General features: G+C 35.7%; 3 protein-coding genes across 3 annotated transcripts in view; all 3 read left to right on the top strand.

The window, feature by feature from the left end:
* Window positions 1-10,897, top strand: part of LOAG_16919 (plexin A) — a gene marked incomplete at its 3' end in the record, with an annotated part of 12,939 nt that extends 2,042 nt beyond the window's left edge. The window contains exons 4-34 of the mRNA XM_020449573.1: window positions 111-226; window positions 431-572; window positions 731-905; window positions 976-1,227; window positions 1,408-1,510; window positions 1,694-1,918; window positions 2,243-2,371; window positions 2,514-2,698; window positions 2,833-3,006; window positions 3,086-3,347; window positions 3,484-3,692; window positions 3,860-4,150; window positions 4,246-4,318; window positions 4,443-4,707; window positions 5,055-5,277; window positions 5,435-5,647; window positions 5,858-5,929; window positions 6,360-6,662; window positions 6,744-6,869; window positions 6,968-7,160; window positions 7,268-7,486; window positions 7,583-7,750; window positions 7,945-8,175; window positions 8,510-8,692; window positions 9,091-9,253; window positions 9,433-9,532; window positions 9,663-9,789; window positions 9,865-9,993; window positions 10,170-10,309; window positions 10,374-10,502; window positions 10,693-10,897. Of these exons, the coding sequence (XP_020306889.1) occupies window positions 111-226; window positions 431-572; window positions 731-905; window positions 976-1,227; window positions 1,408-1,510; window positions 1,694-1,918; window positions 2,243-2,371; window positions 2,514-2,698; window positions 2,833-3,006; window positions 3,086-3,347; window positions 3,484-3,692; window positions 3,860-4,150; window positions 4,246-4,318; window positions 4,443-4,707; window positions 5,055-5,277; window positions 5,435-5,647; window positions 5,858-5,929; window positions 6,360-6,662; window positions 6,744-6,869; window positions 6,968-7,160; window positions 7,268-7,486; window positions 7,583-7,750; window positions 7,945-8,175; window positions 8,510-8,692; window positions 9,091-9,253; window positions 9,433-9,532; window positions 9,663-9,789; window positions 9,865-9,993; window positions 10,170-10,309; window positions 10,374-10,502; window positions 10,693-10,897 (5,525 nt within the window). The remainder of the gene's footprint in view (window positions 1-110; window positions 227-430; window positions 573-730; window positions 906-975; window positions 1,228-1,407; window positions 1,511-1,693; window positions 1,919-2,242; window positions 2,372-2,513; window positions 2,699-2,832; window positions 3,007-3,085; window positions 3,348-3,483; window positions 3,693-3,859; window positions 4,151-4,245; window positions 4,319-4,442; window positions 4,708-5,054; window positions 5,278-5,434; window positions 5,648-5,857; window positions 5,930-6,359; window positions 6,663-6,743; window positions 6,870-6,967; window positions 7,161-7,267; window positions 7,487-7,582; window positions 7,751-7,944; window positions 8,176-8,509; window positions 8,693-9,090; window positions 9,254-9,432; window positions 9,533-9,662; window positions 9,790-9,864; window positions 9,994-10,169; window positions 10,310-10,373; window positions 10,503-10,692) is intronic.
* Window positions 10,898-12,915: 2,018 nt separating this feature from the next.
* On the top strand, window positions 12,916-16,697 carry LOAG_01782 (hypothetical protein; the record flags this gene model as incomplete). Its single annotated transcript, XM_003137320.1, has 7 exons — window positions 12,916-12,991; window positions 13,140-13,258; window positions 14,173-14,269; window positions 14,554-14,657; window positions 14,898-15,065; window positions 15,166-15,312; window positions 16,665-16,697. The coding sequence occupies 7 exons, from the start codon at window positions 12,916-12,918 to the stop codon at window positions 16,695-16,697; spliced, it is 744 nt and encodes a 247-aa protein (XP_003137368.1).
* An 816-nt stretch (window positions 16,698-17,513) lies between these two features.
* LOAG_01781 (hypothetical protein) lies at window positions 17,514-18,089 on the top strand. The gene is made up of 2 exons (XM_003137319.2): window positions 17,514-17,706; window positions 17,809-18,089. The coding sequence occupies exon 2, from the start codon at window positions 17,814-17,816 to the stop codon at window positions 17,973-17,975; it is 162 nt and encodes a 53-aa protein (XP_003137367.1). The 5' UTR covers window positions 17,514-17,706; window positions 17,809-17,813; the 3' UTR covers window positions 17,976-18,089.
* Window positions 18,090-18,773: the final 684 nt, after the last annotated feature.

Below are 18,773 nucleotides of genomic sequence, written 5' to 3'. Positions count from 1 at the left end.
TATATATATATATATATATATATATATATATATATATATATATATATATATATATATATGACGAATAGATGCTCGTGACAAAGTAGGGCGGTTCATGTATACATTTTTAGATAAAGCTTCTTGTTTATCTTCGAATGTGCGCAGAAAAACAGAAAATTCTTATACAAAGGGTTTGGCAGTTTATGAAAGAAGTTCCAAGTTAATCGAATGTACGAGCCTCTTCCAGGTTTGATATTTTCCAAGTCACCTCAGTTGTACCTTTACTTCCGCTGTTACTTTTTACCATTAAACGTAATGATTATAATAGTAAAATCAATCAGTCTAGATTTGGGAGCTTAGTTTTTTGCTGTTAAGAATCAAAACATTCTTACCCTTTACATTTCACATTAATGGAATTTACTGCTGCACTTCGCTTCTTGAAAAATTATAGGGTCGGTGTCGATGGCGCAATTTATATAATATTGATCAAAAAGATGTAATCAAAGAATCTCAGCAACACATTGTTGCGAATGATCAAAATTCATCAACTGTGATATTTGTTGGAACTTTCACTAGCCAAGATAACACACAAAGTAATTAATTGTCTTAATAATTTTATCACATAGATACTTATTCCTAGCATAATAGATTTTGGAACTGCAAGTTCTAAAATGTTAGCAGTTTTTCGAAATAATGTTTCCGGACCGAGCTTTAAAAAATAATGTGTATAGTTCTTTCAACACATTTCTAGGTGATGTACTTTATGTGGCTTCAACTTTTGTGCAAAATGGCGGACCATTTCGTGATGACGTTCCAGCAGTTGCATCCCTGTCACTTGATCAAAACCGTCTTTTTGATGTCTCTGCGCAGGGAGTCGGCACAGGTACGGAAATCAAATTGGAACGGAAGTTTCGAGGACCGTATAAGTGAGTTTTCCTGTCTTCGATTTCTACTACTCTCAGATTAACGTATTATGATCAGTGTATTATATTTCAGAATTGAGTATGTTGGTGGATTCCAAAGTGGTAAATTTGCTTACTTTGTAACGCGGCAGCCGAAAGGGGATACAACACAAGGATCTTGGCCCTATATTTCCAAAATGGTTAGAGTCTGTACTAGTGATGCTCATTTCTGGAGCTATACAGAAGTTCCACTTGAGTGCGCATACGAAAACGAGCTCTATAATCTTGCACAGGATATATATTTGTCGAAACCAGGATATGATTTGGCATTATCTTTGGGTATAAGGTTCGATGTTTTAAAAATTTTTCATTTTACCAGTGAGTTCTTAAAAATAAACAAGTACAAAAATAAATAACATTGTTTACAATATAAAAACAATGAAAAGGACATTGCAATTTGGTTCATCTTTTTTAATGTTGTAGCAAATCTTAGTAGATATTTATTTTTTAATTATATTCTTTATAGTGTTGAGGATGATGTTCTATATGGAGTGTTTGTAAAAGGATCTAGTCTGGAGGAAACGATACCTTCATCAAAAAGTGCGATTTGTGTATATTCAATGGCGATGGTGGAAAAAATTTTTTGAATAATATTGAATTGTGTTTCAGAGGTGAAACTAATAAGGTGAATAGTTTGGAGTTTTAATACTAGAAACCATTTTTTCTTCTCGAGATCATGAGCTAATGAAGTAATATCCCCATAATATTCTATTTGATCATAATTAACGAATGTAAATTTCGTTCACTTCCAGAATTTACCTTGGTTCAAGTCGACAGATCGATGCATCAAAACTAGGTATTTGGGACAAGAAGTATTGTGTGGCAAAGATGTGAATAGCCATATCGGGGGTGAAATTCCAGTTGAGGGAACTGCTGCTTTAATTACACATGATGCGCAATTTACTTCTGTTGCAACAAACACAACGCGTGCATATACTGTTGCATTTATTGGAACGCATGATGGACGACTTTTTAAAGTAAACTTTATTAACAGTGATACTACCGGAAAACTAAGTGTAGTGTGCTTTTAATAGCTTCTTGTTTGTATATCATACTGGTTGAAATATCTTCACTTTTTGAGTCATGACCTGGTTGTTAGCAATTCGTACTCTCAAATCAGAGATTTGCCAATCAGTACATCACAGTGTATTTTCAGCTTGTTAGAAGTTTTCGCAAGTATATTGTTTGTTTATTATTCTGCCCTGCTTGGTTATTCTCATTCGTTTATTACAGTAGATTGAGTAGGTAGGATTGGGTTTCTTTCACTCGATGGTTTTGTTTTAATTTAATTGATTTTTTAGGTTGTGATAGAGAATCGCAGTTCTGCTTTCGTATATCGCTCGTTAGAAATCGGCGATGGTAAACCAATACTTCAAGATCTGGAGCTGGATGCTACTGGCGATTATATCTATGCGCTTACACCAAAGAAGGTTTGTTGAGGCTGATTGTGTTTAAAATTTGAGCTTTTTCTTGATTTTTTTTACTTAACATGCTATATATTTTTTGATTACTTTTCGTATATTATTTAGTGCAATAAGCTTTTGGATGTTTTACGTGATTACGAGATTTTAGGTAGTCAAAGTCAAAGTTCGTCAGTGTGGAGGAGCTAGTGACTGCCGCAGCTGTCTGGCACAGAGGGATCCGTATTGTGGCTGGTGTGTTTTGAATAACGCATGTGTTCCAGAAAGTGAATGCACGAAATCCATACCATCGACAGCGCATGATTGGCTTACTTATCGAAATGGACGATGTCCTGCGTATGCTTTTCAATTTTAAACACAAGACGAAGCATTACACAGAATTTTCGCTTATCTTGTTAATTGGCTGAAAGGAAAAAATATTTATTCTGTTTGAGAGAAAACATTGGTGTTATTTTGGAAGCTTATTTTAGCATAAGTAGGGTGGAGCCTGACAAAGTACAAAGAACCACTGCATCATATTTGAACATCGAGCTTGAAAATCTGCCGAATTTGGGAGGACAGTTAACATGTGTTTTCGATTTTGGCACTTTGGGATCACTATCAACACTTGCACAACCTAATGGTGGTTTGGACAACCGCATCAGGTTAGGGATAATATTATGGCAAATATTCCTACTTAAAGGTATGTTGCTGTCATATGTTTTCATAAGGGGACTGTTTCAGATGTCCAACTCCAAATGGTTTGCCGGAAATTCCATTAGATGCACACAGTCTTGTTGCCCGGCTTGCGGTTTCTAGCAGTATTGAAGGACCACCGCTGGCACACACGAATTTTACTTTTTATGACTGTTCTCGTTTTAAATTGTGCAGTGCTTGTGTTAGTAGTCCATTTCCTTGTGACTGGTGTATAGAATCAAATCAATGCGTTGCTGGCTCTACTACCGAAAACCGTTGTCGTTCTCAACAGCTCGTCAATGGAGTCGAGGTTCCATTCAAATTCAAGAGTTTGAGTACTCATAATAAATACAGTTTAAATCTTCCGGCACTAGGTGGTTCATTGGTTATCTACTTGTTGATTTTCATCTCTTCAATATTTACATTTTTGTAAGCAACTATTTTAGAGAACTGGACCATCGAGTCGAAAAGGACCATCACATTGTCCTCGTATTGTTGCGGCTGAAAGAGATTTTTTTGTGGCGTCCGGTAAAAATCGCCAAATATCGGTAGTAGTGGAAAATGCAAGAAAATTTATGACAGACTTCAAATGTCAGTTCAAAATAGAACACAGTATGCACGAAAGATTAGCGAAAAAAAAAGACAGTACCATCATGTTAGTTAATTTGTTTACTTATTGAATTTGTCTCATATTTCCTTTCAAGGTTCCAAATCTTTTAGCTTTCGGCGAATTTTGGTATCGACATAGTTTTCTTGTTATGAAAAAGAAAATTTGCTCCCGTATTATATAGTTTTCGGTGTTATGTCTTCATTGTTTTTCAGTTGTGATGACATGAAATTTGATTTTTATGGGCCGGGATCCGGAAATGGTACCGCTGTTGCAAATTTTTCGGTGATCTGGTCCTCAGAGGGACGCCATGGAGGTTTCGCTCTGGATAACAATCAAGGTATAAGAATTGTGATATACAAATGTGAATCACTTGCGTCGAACTGTGGATTATGTCTGGTGCTTAGTGGTGCGAAATACGATTGTGGCTGGTGTCCGGCTGAAAAACAATGTACAAGAGAAGAAAATTGCCCAGTTACATCAAAAATGGATTACTGGCTAGACAGGTATATTATTTAGCAATGCGCAGAGCACTATGAAATCTTTATTATATGAAATAATGTGTTTCGCCATGTATTGTACCAAATAATGTTCTTTGCAGGTCTCAACTTTGCCCATATCCTGTAATCACTAATTTCAATCCTAAAAAGGGACCCCTCGCTGGTGGCACCACAGTGAGTGACTTCTCTGAAATTTATTCAAACCCAAGTTCTGTTCATTATACTGAGCGAATTAAATCGATTAAATATATGTTGATAAGCGACGGATAAAAAATTGTTCCTGTTCAAAACATTATAGCTGATTATTGATGGTGTAAATCTCGGTCATAGCTACAAAACTGTGGAGGAAGCAGTGACGGCAGCAAACGTGCGCTGTGATGTTGATGAACTTTCTTATGTTACTGCGTCACGAATTGTTTGTCGGACCCGGCAAAGTCCAACGCCGATACCAGCTCGTTATCCTGTTGTTGTAAAATTGCGCGAGGAGCACAGGTATACTGCAATCTCGAATGATAGTTTCACCTACGTCGATCCTGTTATAAGGAATATGGAACCCACAAAAGGTGCAGTACTATCTGTTTATATCATATGAAGCAACAGTAGTCTACAGTATCTTGTTGTTAGCGTTACCTTTATCATATAATATATTTGCATTATTTCTTGGCTATGTTCTCTATGAAAGATGAAACCGTCGCATTTGTGAAGATTTGTGAAGAAATGCAGACCGATTTTGAATTGTTTTTCAGTATGTGCTTGTAAAATATCTAGGGAGGTCTATGTTTAATGTGTAGTTTAGGATTAGTTACAGGCTAGTTGTGTACATTAATACTTGTTTCCGATCTAATAAAGAGCAAGTAAGTGAGTAAAGATTCATTTAGATCTTCATTATATATTAATGGAATCGTTGTAGGGCCTCGATTTGGTGGAACTAATGTAACTATATGGGGTGAAAATCTTGACGCTGGTACATCCGTGAATATTTTATTGAATGGTATTCGATGCATAGTATTAAATCGTACAAATGATAAAGTTGTGTGCAGGACGGGTCCTTCAGAATTACTTACTGATGGGTATCTGAAAATCAGTTTTGATAGTTTTTCCCGGGAGTATGATAATATTCGGTTCAAATATGAGTAAGTACTCTTCCTTTATGTTCTTAATTTCCTCCTATAAGTTTGTGCGAAGTTTGGCAAGATGTAATACTGATAAATAATAGAGCAAACGGAATAATCTTAGAGCTTGTTGTACTGAAATAAAGCGATCATTTCTTCACTAATGAAAAAATTTCAGGGAAAACCCTACTTTCGCACAAGTCATACCTGAAAGGAGCATTGAATCAGGAGGAATAATAGTTGATGTGATGGGAACTGGGTTCAGATTGCTGCAGCGACCCCATATGGTTGTAAAAGATGAAAAGAGAATAATAAAAGGACCACAATGCAATGTTGTACGCGATGACTTGATTTTTTGCAAAACACCAAGCCTAGAAATTCCTCATAACAGGTCCATAAAGTATCATTCGTAAAGTTGCTTTATTTTACGTGCTCATCATTTCTTAACAAATAATCTGATTTAGTAATAATAGTAATGATTGAGTGAAATTGTTGTTGCAACGTTTTTTATGTTAGCAAATGAAACGTAAAATTTAGTTTCCTTGTCTGTATGCGAGCAGTTATATCCCTTCCTCTGTGTAAAATAAGTCAATATATTCAGACGGAAGCATCCAACAGCTGATGAACCACTGCTATTAAATTATGGCTTCGAACTTGATGGAGTTCATACAGAGTAAGCTTATTACCATTTCATTTATTTCATTTCAGTAAACGAATGTTTTTACTCAAAACAGTAGACATTACTTCGACAGCTCTGCACTAACTGTTCTTTGCGAAGTGCAGCAAGTGGGGCAGCAAGCTATTCTGTCCGTTCTTAGCATTTTAGTTGACTGGGAGAAATTGTTCTCGATACATCAGTGGAAACATATGAATGGTACTTCACCTTAGACTTATTTTTAGTTGCTGTCTAAGCGTCAATTAATGTTTTCAATTTTTCTCATAAGTTGTTTGGAAATACGGTTTATTGTTTTCTAATATTATTTCCAGAATTGATTTATTTGACAGATAAGCAAAAAATGAAGTATTTTATGCTGTGTATATTATTTGTTTGTAAAGACTGTGGTTTGCTTCAAATTTCTACAGTATTATTCGATGTTCTCTAGGGATATTTCGCAGTTAAGTGGTTTTCGGATGCGTCATCTGGCTGTTTTCCCGGATCCTGTGATCGAAAAATTTAGTGATGTGAGATTTTATCGATCGGGTGATTACCTGACAATAAATGGCAAATATCTGGATGCAGCTGCAAGGGAGCGAGATATACTGGTAACAGTAGGCGGTGAACCGTGCAACTTGACTGCTTTAGCAAATCGTGCCCTCACATGCCAGCCACCGCCTGAAAGACCCAAAGCACAAAAATTTTCTTACGATACGGATCCGGATGTTCTGGTGAAAATAGGTGGCGTGAGGTACGAGCATTTCATAATCTGTTTTCTTTATGGTCGTCGTAATCAATTCATGTGAAAAGTGCCTTTTATTATGCGTTTTAGTTATCGAGTGGGCCGTCTATCGTACAGCATGAAAGGAGCCGGACTATCACCACATGTGATGGGGGCTATACTGGTACCAACTGTTTGCATTATTGGCGCCTTCTTCTTGCTTTTAATTTTTTATAGGTAAGTTTTTCTTGCTTGTAATTAAATTCGTGAGAGACAAGAGCAAAAGTACTGGATCAAGGTTACATCCGCTTGTTGTTGTTAATTCACGATTTCAGACGCAAAAACACTTCTCATATGCGTGAAATGAAGCATTTGAAGAACCAAATCGATCAGATTGAGATGAAGGTGGCTACTGAATGTAAAGAAGCATTTGCAGAATTGCAGACATCGATGAATGCAATGGCTGCTGTTTTGCCCCTTGGAACACCTTTCATACCTTTTCTCTCATATAAGGAATACACGGCTAGGGTAAGGATTTTTCCTTCTTGGACCGCTTGGAAAAAATGCAACTAAACGTTACATTTTTTTCCCATGCCTTATCGATTTTCACCCAGAGCTTTACTGAGGTTATTTAGGTGCTGTTTCCGAACAGTTATCATAATCATCCAGTCTTGCGTGATTTGGAAGTCGACAGTCAACGTGCACACTCCATCGAAATGGGTCTTCGATCATTCAACAAACTTCTGATGAACAAACACTTCTTGCTTTCATTTGTGCGCGCAATGGAAAATAATAAGTATTTTTTAGGCAAAGATCGCGTGTCTGTCGGATCACTCCTAATGGTTGTGTTGATGGTAATTTTAGTTATTAAAGGCAGTAATCGTTCATAAATTTTAATTTTAGACAACAGAAGATAGAAATTCAGTTTTTCACTATCACTCTCTTTGCAGGAAAAAATGGAATATTGCACCGAAATTTTAAAGCAGTTGCTAAAAGAACTCATTGATCGGACAATGGAAAAAAGGTTACAACCTAAGATTCTCTTTCGTCGTTCGGAAAGTGTTGCAGAACGTATGTTAGCTGCGTGGTATACCATTCTAATGTACAGATACCTTACGGTATGTATTTTGATACTTTTATATGCTCACTGAGTGAAAGAGGTTTTTTTTTTCTTTTCCATTGGAGATCTATGTTCAATTACAGTAACTTGCAGGCTTCTTATTTTAAACGGCGAATGAGAAAATCGTGAATAAATTGAGAACAAATTTTAAGAAATGAAAGTTTCTTCAATCCCGACTTTTTGTTTGTACAGGAATGTGCTGGTAGAAAACTCTACGAATTGTACTGGGCGATGAAGCAGCAGATGGAAAAAGGCCCACAAGATGCACTGACTCTCGAGGCGCGTTATTCTTTATCGGAAGAAAAACTTTTGCGGGCATCATTTGATTTTCGGAAATTAACTGTTTTTATTGCTGCGGATCATCATTCTTCAGGTGCAATGGATTATCCGGTCAGAGTACTTGACTGTGATTCGATAACACAGGTATGATTTCCTTTGTGAACTGGTTAAGCTAAAGGTGAAATTTGTGTTTCGATTTTAATTCTGTTTGGTAATTCTTTTTTCTAACTGCAATTCTCAGAAATGAAATATCATTCACTTTTTCACCTCCTCATCATAGTAGTATGTTTGATTGAAATAAATATTATGAAACCTTAATTCTTCTACCTTCGAGGATCTATATCTGCAAATTCAGCATTGTTGTTGATGATCTATTCTCATTTTCAAGTATTTCTGCTTCCTTAATCCTTGGTTTTCTTTTTTTCTTTAGTACTCAAAATCTAGCGCAGCTTGTTCCATATAAAGGAGAATTTTTCAGGTGAAAGAAAAGTGTCTGGATGCAAAGTATCGCACAACGGCGTATTCTGATCGTCCTTCCGTGAATGATCTTGATCTAGAATTACGTTCGGCATGTCCTAGAATAATTCTTCAAGATATTGACAGTACTTCAAAGGTTGAACCTGGTGGCTGGAAAAGGATCAATACTCTTGCTCATTATAACGTATGTCCTTTTAGTTAGTTTCTGCATTCTCTTTGTTTTTGTAGTGTTTGATTAAAATGCGGAAGTTTTTTTAAAGCAGTCAATCTTTTCATTAAAACTGTTGAAGATATCATCAGAAATTTTAAATTCATTGATTCTCAGCCTTGAGTCGAGTAGAGAGATGAATTATGGAAATCTCCTTTACTGATATTTCTTCTTAGTTTGCGGTCACCAGGAAGTGTGATCAAGCTTAGAGGCTAAGGGAAAACTGAAGCAAAGTTTGCTTGAGATGTAGTTCATTATTAAGGAAGGAATGTGCATTACCTATTACCTCATCAGTTGTCAAGAGTGTGCTCAAACTAACCAGGAATTGATTTATTTCTTCTTCGCTTGTTTTTTCCACTTCTCTTTCGTTTCAGGTTCCTGAAAATGCCACATTGGCGTTACTTCCACGCCAAGCATCTCTTTATAATCTCTCAATTTTGAGTGAACGCTCGACATTTTCGTTACCAAAACAAAGTCCTACACTCACAAGACCGTTCGGAACAAACTCAGGTTCTCAGTGCAAAGGTTTGCTGTCAAGTTAGTGTTCATTTTGTTTCTGAGGAGTGGAAGTTGTTTTAAAATTGGTTAAATAATCTAACTATTTCGTTTTTTTTTTCTAGTATATAGTCCAGTTGTCTCGTATATTTCGAGGTAAGCTATTCGCACTATAGGTTCTGTCATTTATGAAAAAATGCAAACTTGCACGATTGTTATAGACATGGATTCTAATTACAAGTTGTACCATCTTGTGCGCCCTACCGAACATGGCTTATCTGATCAGCAAGACAAAATGGTTACTGAAATATATCTAACTAGGCAAGTTTTAAGCTTGAATTCTTCATATGCATTAATTATTTGTTCACAGGTGGGTAAAATATACGAAGTTGTAGATTATTTGATTCTATGCGCTCCTGTTTATGCTCAGCAAACTTTCGGAATATTCCAGATTGCTCACAATGAAGGGTACACTTCAAAAATTTATCCAAAACTTGTTGAAAGTTATATTTTCTACTGCTGTTCCGAATTCAGCTATTCCTTGCGTGAAATATATGTTTGATTTCATGGATGATCAGGTGAATGACATTTTTCTCGATTCCATAGCAGATTGATTGCTTACTTTGATCCTTTCATTTGCAATCTGCTTTCAGGCTAGAGAGCACGGTATTGAAGAGAATGAAGTTGTTCATGCCTGGAAAAGTAATTCCCTGCCCTTGAGATTTTGGGTCAATTTGATAAAGAATCCGCACTTCGTATTTGATATTCAGAAACCCACAAAGGTATAGATGAAAATTTATCCATCATCTGAAGTTACGTTTTATGTGATCTGCTTTCAGTTGAATCGTGGGTTCAATTTTTCGCTAACACAAGAAGTGGGAATAGACATTACGATTAGGTTAGATTATGTTCGAAATTCGTTGCAAGCACGGATGACATTTATGAATACCTTTTTCAGCTCGAAGGTTGTTTATCAGTTGTGGCCCAAACTCTTATGGATGCATGTTCGACGCAGGAACATCAGTTAACGAAAGATTCGCCTAGCAGCAAATTATTATTTGCAAAAGATATATATCAATATCGTGACTGGGTTGATAGGTAAATTCTTTTTTGGTGCTCCTAATTATTGTCAAACTTCTTTGACTAAGCAACTTTCTTACAGATACTATGCAGAAATAAGGCAGTTGCCTCCAATAACTGACCAGGACATGAATGCACTGCTTGCTGAAGAGTCGCGTTCTCATTCACGTGACCGGTTTCATATTTTTAGTGCGCTAAATGAGCTTTACAAGTAAGTTTTTCATATGGTTTTGTCTAGATTTTTGCCCAATTACATTTTTGTTTAATTAAATTTAATCTTTCCCAAGCGGAATTTTGTCTGTTTTTGAAAATGAACTTTTAGCAATTTGCTTTTTGAGGAACCTTCTAAAATTTTGAATTTGATTTATTCTTCACTTTTTGATTAGAAATTTTCTTGTCAGGTATCTGGAACAGTACAAGGAGTCTTTACGTGAAGAACTGGATATGAATCAGTTTGCAGTCAATCAGAAATTACCACAGAAATTCCAAGACATGTTGAATACAATGGAGTGTATAGGTGAACACTATAATAATGGTACCAGTGGGACTATAGGAAGTTTTGGACATCGTGTTTGTCGAGGAAGACAACGGGAAGATAGGGTGTAACACATATACAACAAAAGTGTTGCTTCGAGAAAATTCTAGATTTTTGGTACTCAATGTTTCATTGTAAGCTCTATTAAGTTGCTGAACGAGATGCTAGATGCTTGCTGATTGAATTTGTTAAGAATTGAGGGTGGGATGGAAATTTTGAGTTAATGATAACTTGACAGCCTTAGGAAAAAATTGGAAGTGTTTCGTCCACCAAAATTCATCTACCTCAAAGAGCCTTGTGTAGTACATCATATGGTTATGTTCAAAATTTACTTATGGGACTGTATCTCTAAAGCGTTTCTCTTGTGCTTCTTATATATTTATCTTATGCATTTAAAGAGGAATTGTCTAATCAGTAGAACAATTACGTGAATCACCTACTCTGTATTATGTTTTGGAATAACTGAGATGACAAGGCATCGGAAAGTTGATTTTGCCTTAAAAATGCGAATTGAAATATTGGAAATGTAGTTTATTGTTTTACTTTGAATTTATTGTTATGCATAACGGTTTACTATAATGTAACCGACACAAAAATCCATTTTGATTCTTCCAACATTTCATCGTGCGGGTATTATTTGGTGTTCACCACAGTGCTTATTTCATGATATGAGGGTTCAGTCATGTCATCACTGTAGTGAATACACCTTTTTTTTCACTTTTCTATATGATGCTTTCAAATTCAAATCTTTTTTCATATTTTCCGAAGTTTTTTCCCTTTCAAAAGGCAAAACATTTCACGAATTTTCATTTCCATATATCAGTATAATCAGAAATAGATAATTTTTGGATCAGAGAACAGTTCCTCTGTCGCTACGCTTCTTTTGTTATCTGGAAGACAAATTTACAAATTTAGTGCTTTAAGTGTTCCAGTTTGCTTCCAGGCTTTGCATTTGCAACCGTTCTGTTTTATACGTTGCTGTTATACATATAAAATGTTTATTACTATTTTTTTTAATCCATACTTCCTGAACATTCGTTTTGCAATGTGACATTTTTGTTTTAAATGCTCTATATACATTTGCAGAGGACATCAGTTGAGCTGCGTATTTCATGCTTTAGCAGCAGATATTCTCTGGCTCATGCTGTACTATCACTGCAGATGCCATTCTGGCACGCGTCACATGGAGTTTCGTTGTTGGGATGTGGTGCCAAGTAGTAACCGTTTATGTTGCCTTTGAATCTCTTGGAAAGTTGCACTAAGTTACTTTTACTTTTTTATTTGGCATAAGGAGTGCATTGTTTTCTACATTCATTGTTCTACGATTGCGGACTAACATTTCATAACTGACATAAAGTAATTTACCTGGTTACATTCACGGCCATTTAATCTGAAGGGACATTCGCAGCAGTGATTGGAAGTAATACTACGTTATTCGTGCAACCATTGCAAATGCAGCTTGCTAGTGCAGTTATTTCTCTATATGGATCTTCAAGAAGCAGTCTTTCGTCATGACAGTAAATAAATTTGTAGTTCGCTAGGTTCGTGATCCGATATTAGTAGGCCAAAAAATTCATTAAATAAGTCTGTACAAAAAATAACGTTGCGAAACTAGATGCAGTTATTGACGTTTGGCTGAATAGTATATATGTTAGGGAAATACTACAGGGATAAAGGTTTCTGGAACGAGGTGATATGCTAAATTGCAATACAATTGAGGTGAAAGCCAGCAAGGGAACTGTTGAATGTCAAGTTCAAAACAACTCGGAATGTTAAGGCCTTAAATAGTATTTGATTTCAATCGACTCTGTCAATTAAAACAGCTGAAGTCAGCAGTATATAACTCATGAACATAGCGTTGACTGCGACACAAGTTAGTGAACTAATCTTGGGCTCGTAATTTATTTCTTTCTGACTTCAATCGTGGGCATGTCATTTAGACTTGAAGAGGCGTTCGTAGGCACAGTAATATTTGTTGGGTTTCATGCATTCTCATTCTAGTCATTTATTGGTTTAGAACGGTCGAAGAGATCTGAATTAAACCAAATGAATGGGACCAGAAAAACTAACATTTCATGAATAAATCAGCATGCTAAATGCAAATTACTGTTACCTTCGTCTTCAACGATGCAGCGGTATTTTAAATTTGAAATCAAGGGATGACGGTTATTTCACTTAATGAGCTTTGCGAACAGTCAGTTCCCATTTTAAAGGTTTCTTGTCTAATTTCCGTGAATTTATAATTCTGCAAAAGTATTACATTAAAAATCCAATCTCTTCCGTGTAAATTAGTCAAGGTTTGTTAAATTTTAGAAAAATCCAGCATGCGCTTATTCTTTGTAGTGAAAGCGATGCAGATGATCAATTGTTTTGTAATTATTGCCCTTCTTCTTGGAACATTTCATCTGTGCGGTAAAACTTCTCTTGATCGGGTATTGCATACTTTTCCTCATTGTACAAATGTATTTGCACACTTCAAGTAAAGTAATTTGCAAATCTGGGAGATATTGCATTCACTTTAAAAGAACGTTCGGAAAAGTTAAGTTTATCACTGCGATGAATGGGATTGAGATAGATATAAATAGAAGAACAAAGCACAGGTAATAGTGGTATTAGATACGGCTCTGTTAAATGTCTAATAAACACATCTTCCTGTCTTAAAGCATATGTCAAGAAAGTGTGAGGGAAAAAACTGTTTTAATCAAGGTGTGAAATTGCAAGATTTTATTGAACATTTTTGAATTCATGAAATTGCAAGATTTTATTGAACATTTTTGAATTCACTACGAACAGAGTTGCAAAAGCATTTACAGCCAAATGTTTTAGAGGTAAACCGTCTCTAATTACTGTTAGCTGTTCCATTATCCCTAACCGATCTTTATTATTCCCATTTCGGCTGCATTATTCACAGTCACTTATTCGGGACAGTTTTTTCATGCTTTCCAAACACTATCAAAACTTGCAACATTTTCCAAACGTAGAAGTAAGAGTTTTAATCCATTCTCAATTTCCATTTTAGTATAGATTATCTGTGTTTTTTCTCATCGATATAGTTTTTGTTTCGATAAATTTATCAAATAGCTTATCTTGAGGAATTGGAAAGATAATTTCTTTACAGTCATGCTGTAGCAGAAATTGAGAACCTATGTTGAAGCGGTTAGCTGGCCAAAGTGTGGAAAATTTTGCAAGTTTTGGTTGCATTTGGAAGATCTGAAAATTTGTTATTCTCAGAAATTGGTTTAATGAAAGAAACTTGGTTTGATATAAAAGTGAAGTACACTGCTACGTCTAACAAGTAATTTAGGTGCTATCTCTTTCGGACAGCTCATGTATGCAGTTTATTCAGAAATTATTCCTTAAAAACGCATTATCACCCAATGAAAGGAATTTTAATCGTCGACATCGTAATAAAGTAGTGGTCTCAAACAAATATTCGGAAAACGGTAAGTTCACTGGTTCTTATCTACATCTGAAACAGCATTACTTCACATCTATTAGGGTGAACTTTGCGAACCTTTATCTCGCCACAGTAAGTACAACACAGGCTTTTTTTTTGTAACCATTATTGATGCCATTATTGGGCAATCATTGAAGGTGAAGAGATTTTCGTCGATTTCATTGTTCATCCATAAAATAGTGAAATTTTTAATATACTTTCGTTATCTGAGTCTTTCTATAGGAACATTACTGTGAATAGTTTCCAAAAAAGACTTGATTATTTTACTAGAAACGACAGAAGCATCGAATAATAGCAGAAACAACAGTGCTGCTACTGATTATGATGAAATGACTGCCTTCAGCGAAATTTTTGAAAGCCGTAGTTGCCTCACAGTAAGTTGGTAATTCCTTTTTTCAACTTCAAAAAAAGATTGAGAATACTTTTGAAAAACCAGCTTTTGCTTATTTATTTTCTGGCTAGTCTATTGTTTTTTTTTTTTGGATGATTATTGTGTGCAAAAGGTAGCACTGGTAAAGTATTATTTCCGGTAAAAATAGGAGACTGCAATAATGTTTGATTTTTAAATGGGAAGCAGGAAGAAACATTTTCAAACCTAAACCAACGCATTTCAGATTGACACGATGGATCCAAGTTGCTTTGTATGGCGGAATTCAGGCAATAAATCACCATGCCAAGCGATATCTGGAATAACTTTTCCAATCGCTGTCGTTTCACTTGACCTCATGCATCTAATTTATACAATAATATCAGTCAGTCGCCGCATTCTCCCTCCATCCAAAGTATCTATCTTCCCTCTTTATGAAATTTTGATACCAAAATCAAATTATTTGTAATTCTATGATAATCGAAAATGCAAATTAAAATGTTTTGCTGATGCAGGAAACAGATTTCGTTCGATGCGCCATTCATATCCTACTGTGGTGCACTGCAAGTACTTCAACAGTATATTTGCTTTATACCTGGGAGTATGCCTGGAGATACACAGAATTTAAGGCTAAAATTCCAAAGCAGTTCTACATGGCTATGGTAAAAGCATTATTTTTACTACTCAAATCCTAACCTAAGATCTAAGAGTCGGTAATGTTCTTTCTCATATGCTTGCGAGTTCTAGAAAAGAATGTCTTCTGGATAAAAATATTTTATCCTTATCCCTTCACCTCGTCATTAGGTGTTTCCTCAATTTCTTCGATATTGCATCAAGCACTCATACCATCATTTCGATAATTACGTTCTTTACCCTACAGTTTCTAATTTCAACTATTTTTTCGCCACTTTTCTTTAATTAATCTATGCCATTTTGTACGGCAGTATTAGTCTGCATTCTCAATTCCCCAAGCAAACTTTGCGTCCTCACAACCCATTACTTTTTTAGTTTATACTTCTTTGCCATACCCCAATCCGGTCTTGTCAATATTTACAGTTATTTTGAATGATTCTGTGATGCCACTGATAAAATGATCAAATGATTTTGTCAAGGCAGTACTGACATATATTTTTTCAGCTTTTGCTTTGATATATTCTGTGCGTAATTGTTAGTCTTTCACTCTCATTTTTCAGCTTTAGTTATAACTAGCGTGGGCCTCTTCAATTTTACCATTAGTGTGTCAATTTTTTAATCTGTTACTCGGTTATTTCATGTCCTTTTTTTCCATCCTTGTATTTATTGTGCTCTTATGTCCATTGCATCTTCATTTAGGCTCGATTTCTCTATTTTTCTGATTATTCAAGATTGTTTTTCATCACCATGAATCTGAAGGTATTTATTGCATAATCCTTTACACATTGCTTTAATAATGTTCTCTTCTAGTACTTCAATCCTGTCGTACTAAACTATTATACCCTTTTTTTAACAGTGTTGCACACTTCTTTATTGCAAATTCAGTGGACATATAACTGCTAAGAAATGCAGCGACGGCCTTCTGTTTTCGATCAGTTTTATTGCATATCATCCGTATAGGATAGATGTTTGATTTTACCTCTAGTCTTATTTTCAGTTCCCTCTTTCTTCACTATACTCTTTTCGTGTGCAGCATATGTTTATTCCGATAGTATTGTCAAATTTTTTAGGTCCTTTTTGAAAGTTTGTTTCTATTTAATTCTAATATTTTTCAACATTCTATCCCTCAAATCCTTCAAAGACTCTGATTAGGAAGAACTAGTTTGAGTCTTCTTAATATTTGGTCTCATAATTCTGCACCCAGTTTCTTTTGTAATGATTAAATTAGGAGAATATAACGTATTAGCTGGCTTTTTCTCAGTAATATGTTTTAGTATTCTTTGAGACATCATTTTCAGATTTGGTAGTCTCACTGAATCGCTTCTGTATGTATTTAATTTCTTCTAGAATTTTATTTCTTACTGTAGTTTTGTGGTTTCAGTTGCCCGTGTTTCTTGATCAGATCAGCGCTTAACTCTCTGACATGTAAACTTCGTTTTGTTATTCTAATTGACTTTTTTTTTACCCACATCAACCGGTAACTCTTGAGTTTCTTTCTTCCAAAAACCTCACATTGTTTTCTAATAGTGCGTATCTGTTGTCGATTCTACTACCCTTCTTACTCAGAGCATTATTCTGGCACTTCCATTCACATTCGTTCTTTGATCATTCCCAGTCTATTGTTAGGTCAAGTTATCTTTCTTGTGACACTCGGTATTCACTCATGTCTTTTCCGAAGTATTGTAACTTCTCTAAGTTATCGGTGTCAAAATAGTATTATGCAATACTATCTTTTATCAGGGCTAGTGATTGCTTCTTTCGCTGTTCAGTGCTCTATTCTGATTGCTCAACAGAAATTGCTAGGTCCTATAGTTCACTGAAGGTAAAAGAGACACAGTTTTCATTGACCCAGATGATATCCGTCTGTCTTTTTTTGTTATTTTGTTTTTCTTTTTCTTTTTTTCTTGAAAAATTTTTATTCTGTTGATCTGCAACGGATAGGACAAAATCGCCAAACTCACACTAAGTTTAAATTCATTCGTGAGGACACGGATGTCCCAAGTATGGAGAATTTTCGGAACGAATTTTACCCACACTCGCTCACTGGCTCACATGAATGAACCTGGATGCATACTCCAGGAATCGAAAATATGACCGATTTTTTCTTATTTTCTTTAACATACATGTTTGGATTCTCAAATTAAACTATTCTCTCATGGAAGATTTTGCTGGTAGCAAAGTTACCACCGGTATTGCTCTTCCCATCCTAGAAGCCACTCAATTCCCTCAACAAAGTTGCACAATCATTAATTATTATCCTCATCTTATCACAAATAGTTTTTGCCCTTATTTATAGGGAGGTGAATATACTTTAACTAATAACATAACTTAGATATTTTCTGTGACGAATGTCATCATCTACAGCGCTGAGATATTCCACAGCAAATGGTTATATGTACGTTTTCGTTTGGTCACTAAACCAGGTAAACAATAATTTATATTTCATAGTAAAAATAACTTGTTTCTTGTCGCTAAGGGAAAGAGAAATATTGTTTTAAGAAAGGGCGATCATCAAGTTATTACAGACAAGATGGAAGAGCCGTACGAATTAGCACCGGAGTCGTACGAAAGAACTCAAGCTGGTAAGGAAATGGATACTGCAGTAGCAGTAGCAACAGCAGCAGCAGCAAACCCAATGAAAGATCTGAAACCTGAAGAACATTTCCTGATTCCAATCAGTAAACGCGTTTAATTGTTTCCATCATAATTCAGCTTTAATTTCCATACTACACTGCATTTTATACGTCCTCTCCATGTCAATGTCAAAGAAAACAGAAAATTGTGAAAAGATGAACTTGAATGAACCAACGTGCATCTGTTGCAAAAACTAACCGATTAGTGAACATGCCAAATCCTAATCCTTCTAACTACTGGAATCGTTGCTAGAGAGTTAAAAATCAAATAAGATATAAATGCGCAGATGGTAGATCCAATACATGTACAGACATGCAAAAGCTCATAGAAAAATGGCAAAAAGAAACGTCGAAATCAGCAAGGGCGCGGTTAAGGATAACCGTGGGAAAGCAATAAATGAATGAGTATTGATTTCTTTCTGTAGCAGAAGCGGACTAAGTCCCACAACATTGGAATTAAAAAGAAGGAAACATAACAGCTATAAACAGCACCACAGTTCTTGATAGAAGAAACTTCCCGATGAACGGATAATCATCCGTTCAGTTAACAGCTTATTTTGTGAGCAAGAATGACCGCAAACAAAGACGGATCAGAATCCTATGGCCTAGAGCGGGGTATTAACTGATTGGCGCAAATGACTGAGTGAATCAGCTAGGGATAGCGGAAGGGTAACCACATCACTGTTAATCTGTAGCAAAGCAGCTGTTTGCAGCGTGCATTTCAACCCTTCCAATCGCTCTCTCTCTCCTCCCATCCACTTTTTTTTCATTTTAATTTCTCCCTTGCCAATTACTGTGCTGGTAGATTTTACCTCATCTGATGCTTCAACTTTCACCTCGTTTCACTCCTTAACTTC

The sequence above is a fragment of the Loa loa genome (genome assembly GCF_000183805.2).
Source record: "Loa loa unplaced genomic scaffold supercont3.28, whole genome shotgun sequence".
Classification (NCBI taxonomy): domain Eukaryota; kingdom Metazoa; phylum Nematoda; class Chromadorea; order Rhabditida; family Onchocercidae; genus Loa; species Loa loa.
This window is presented reverse-complemented; position numbering and strand designations above follow the sequence as displayed.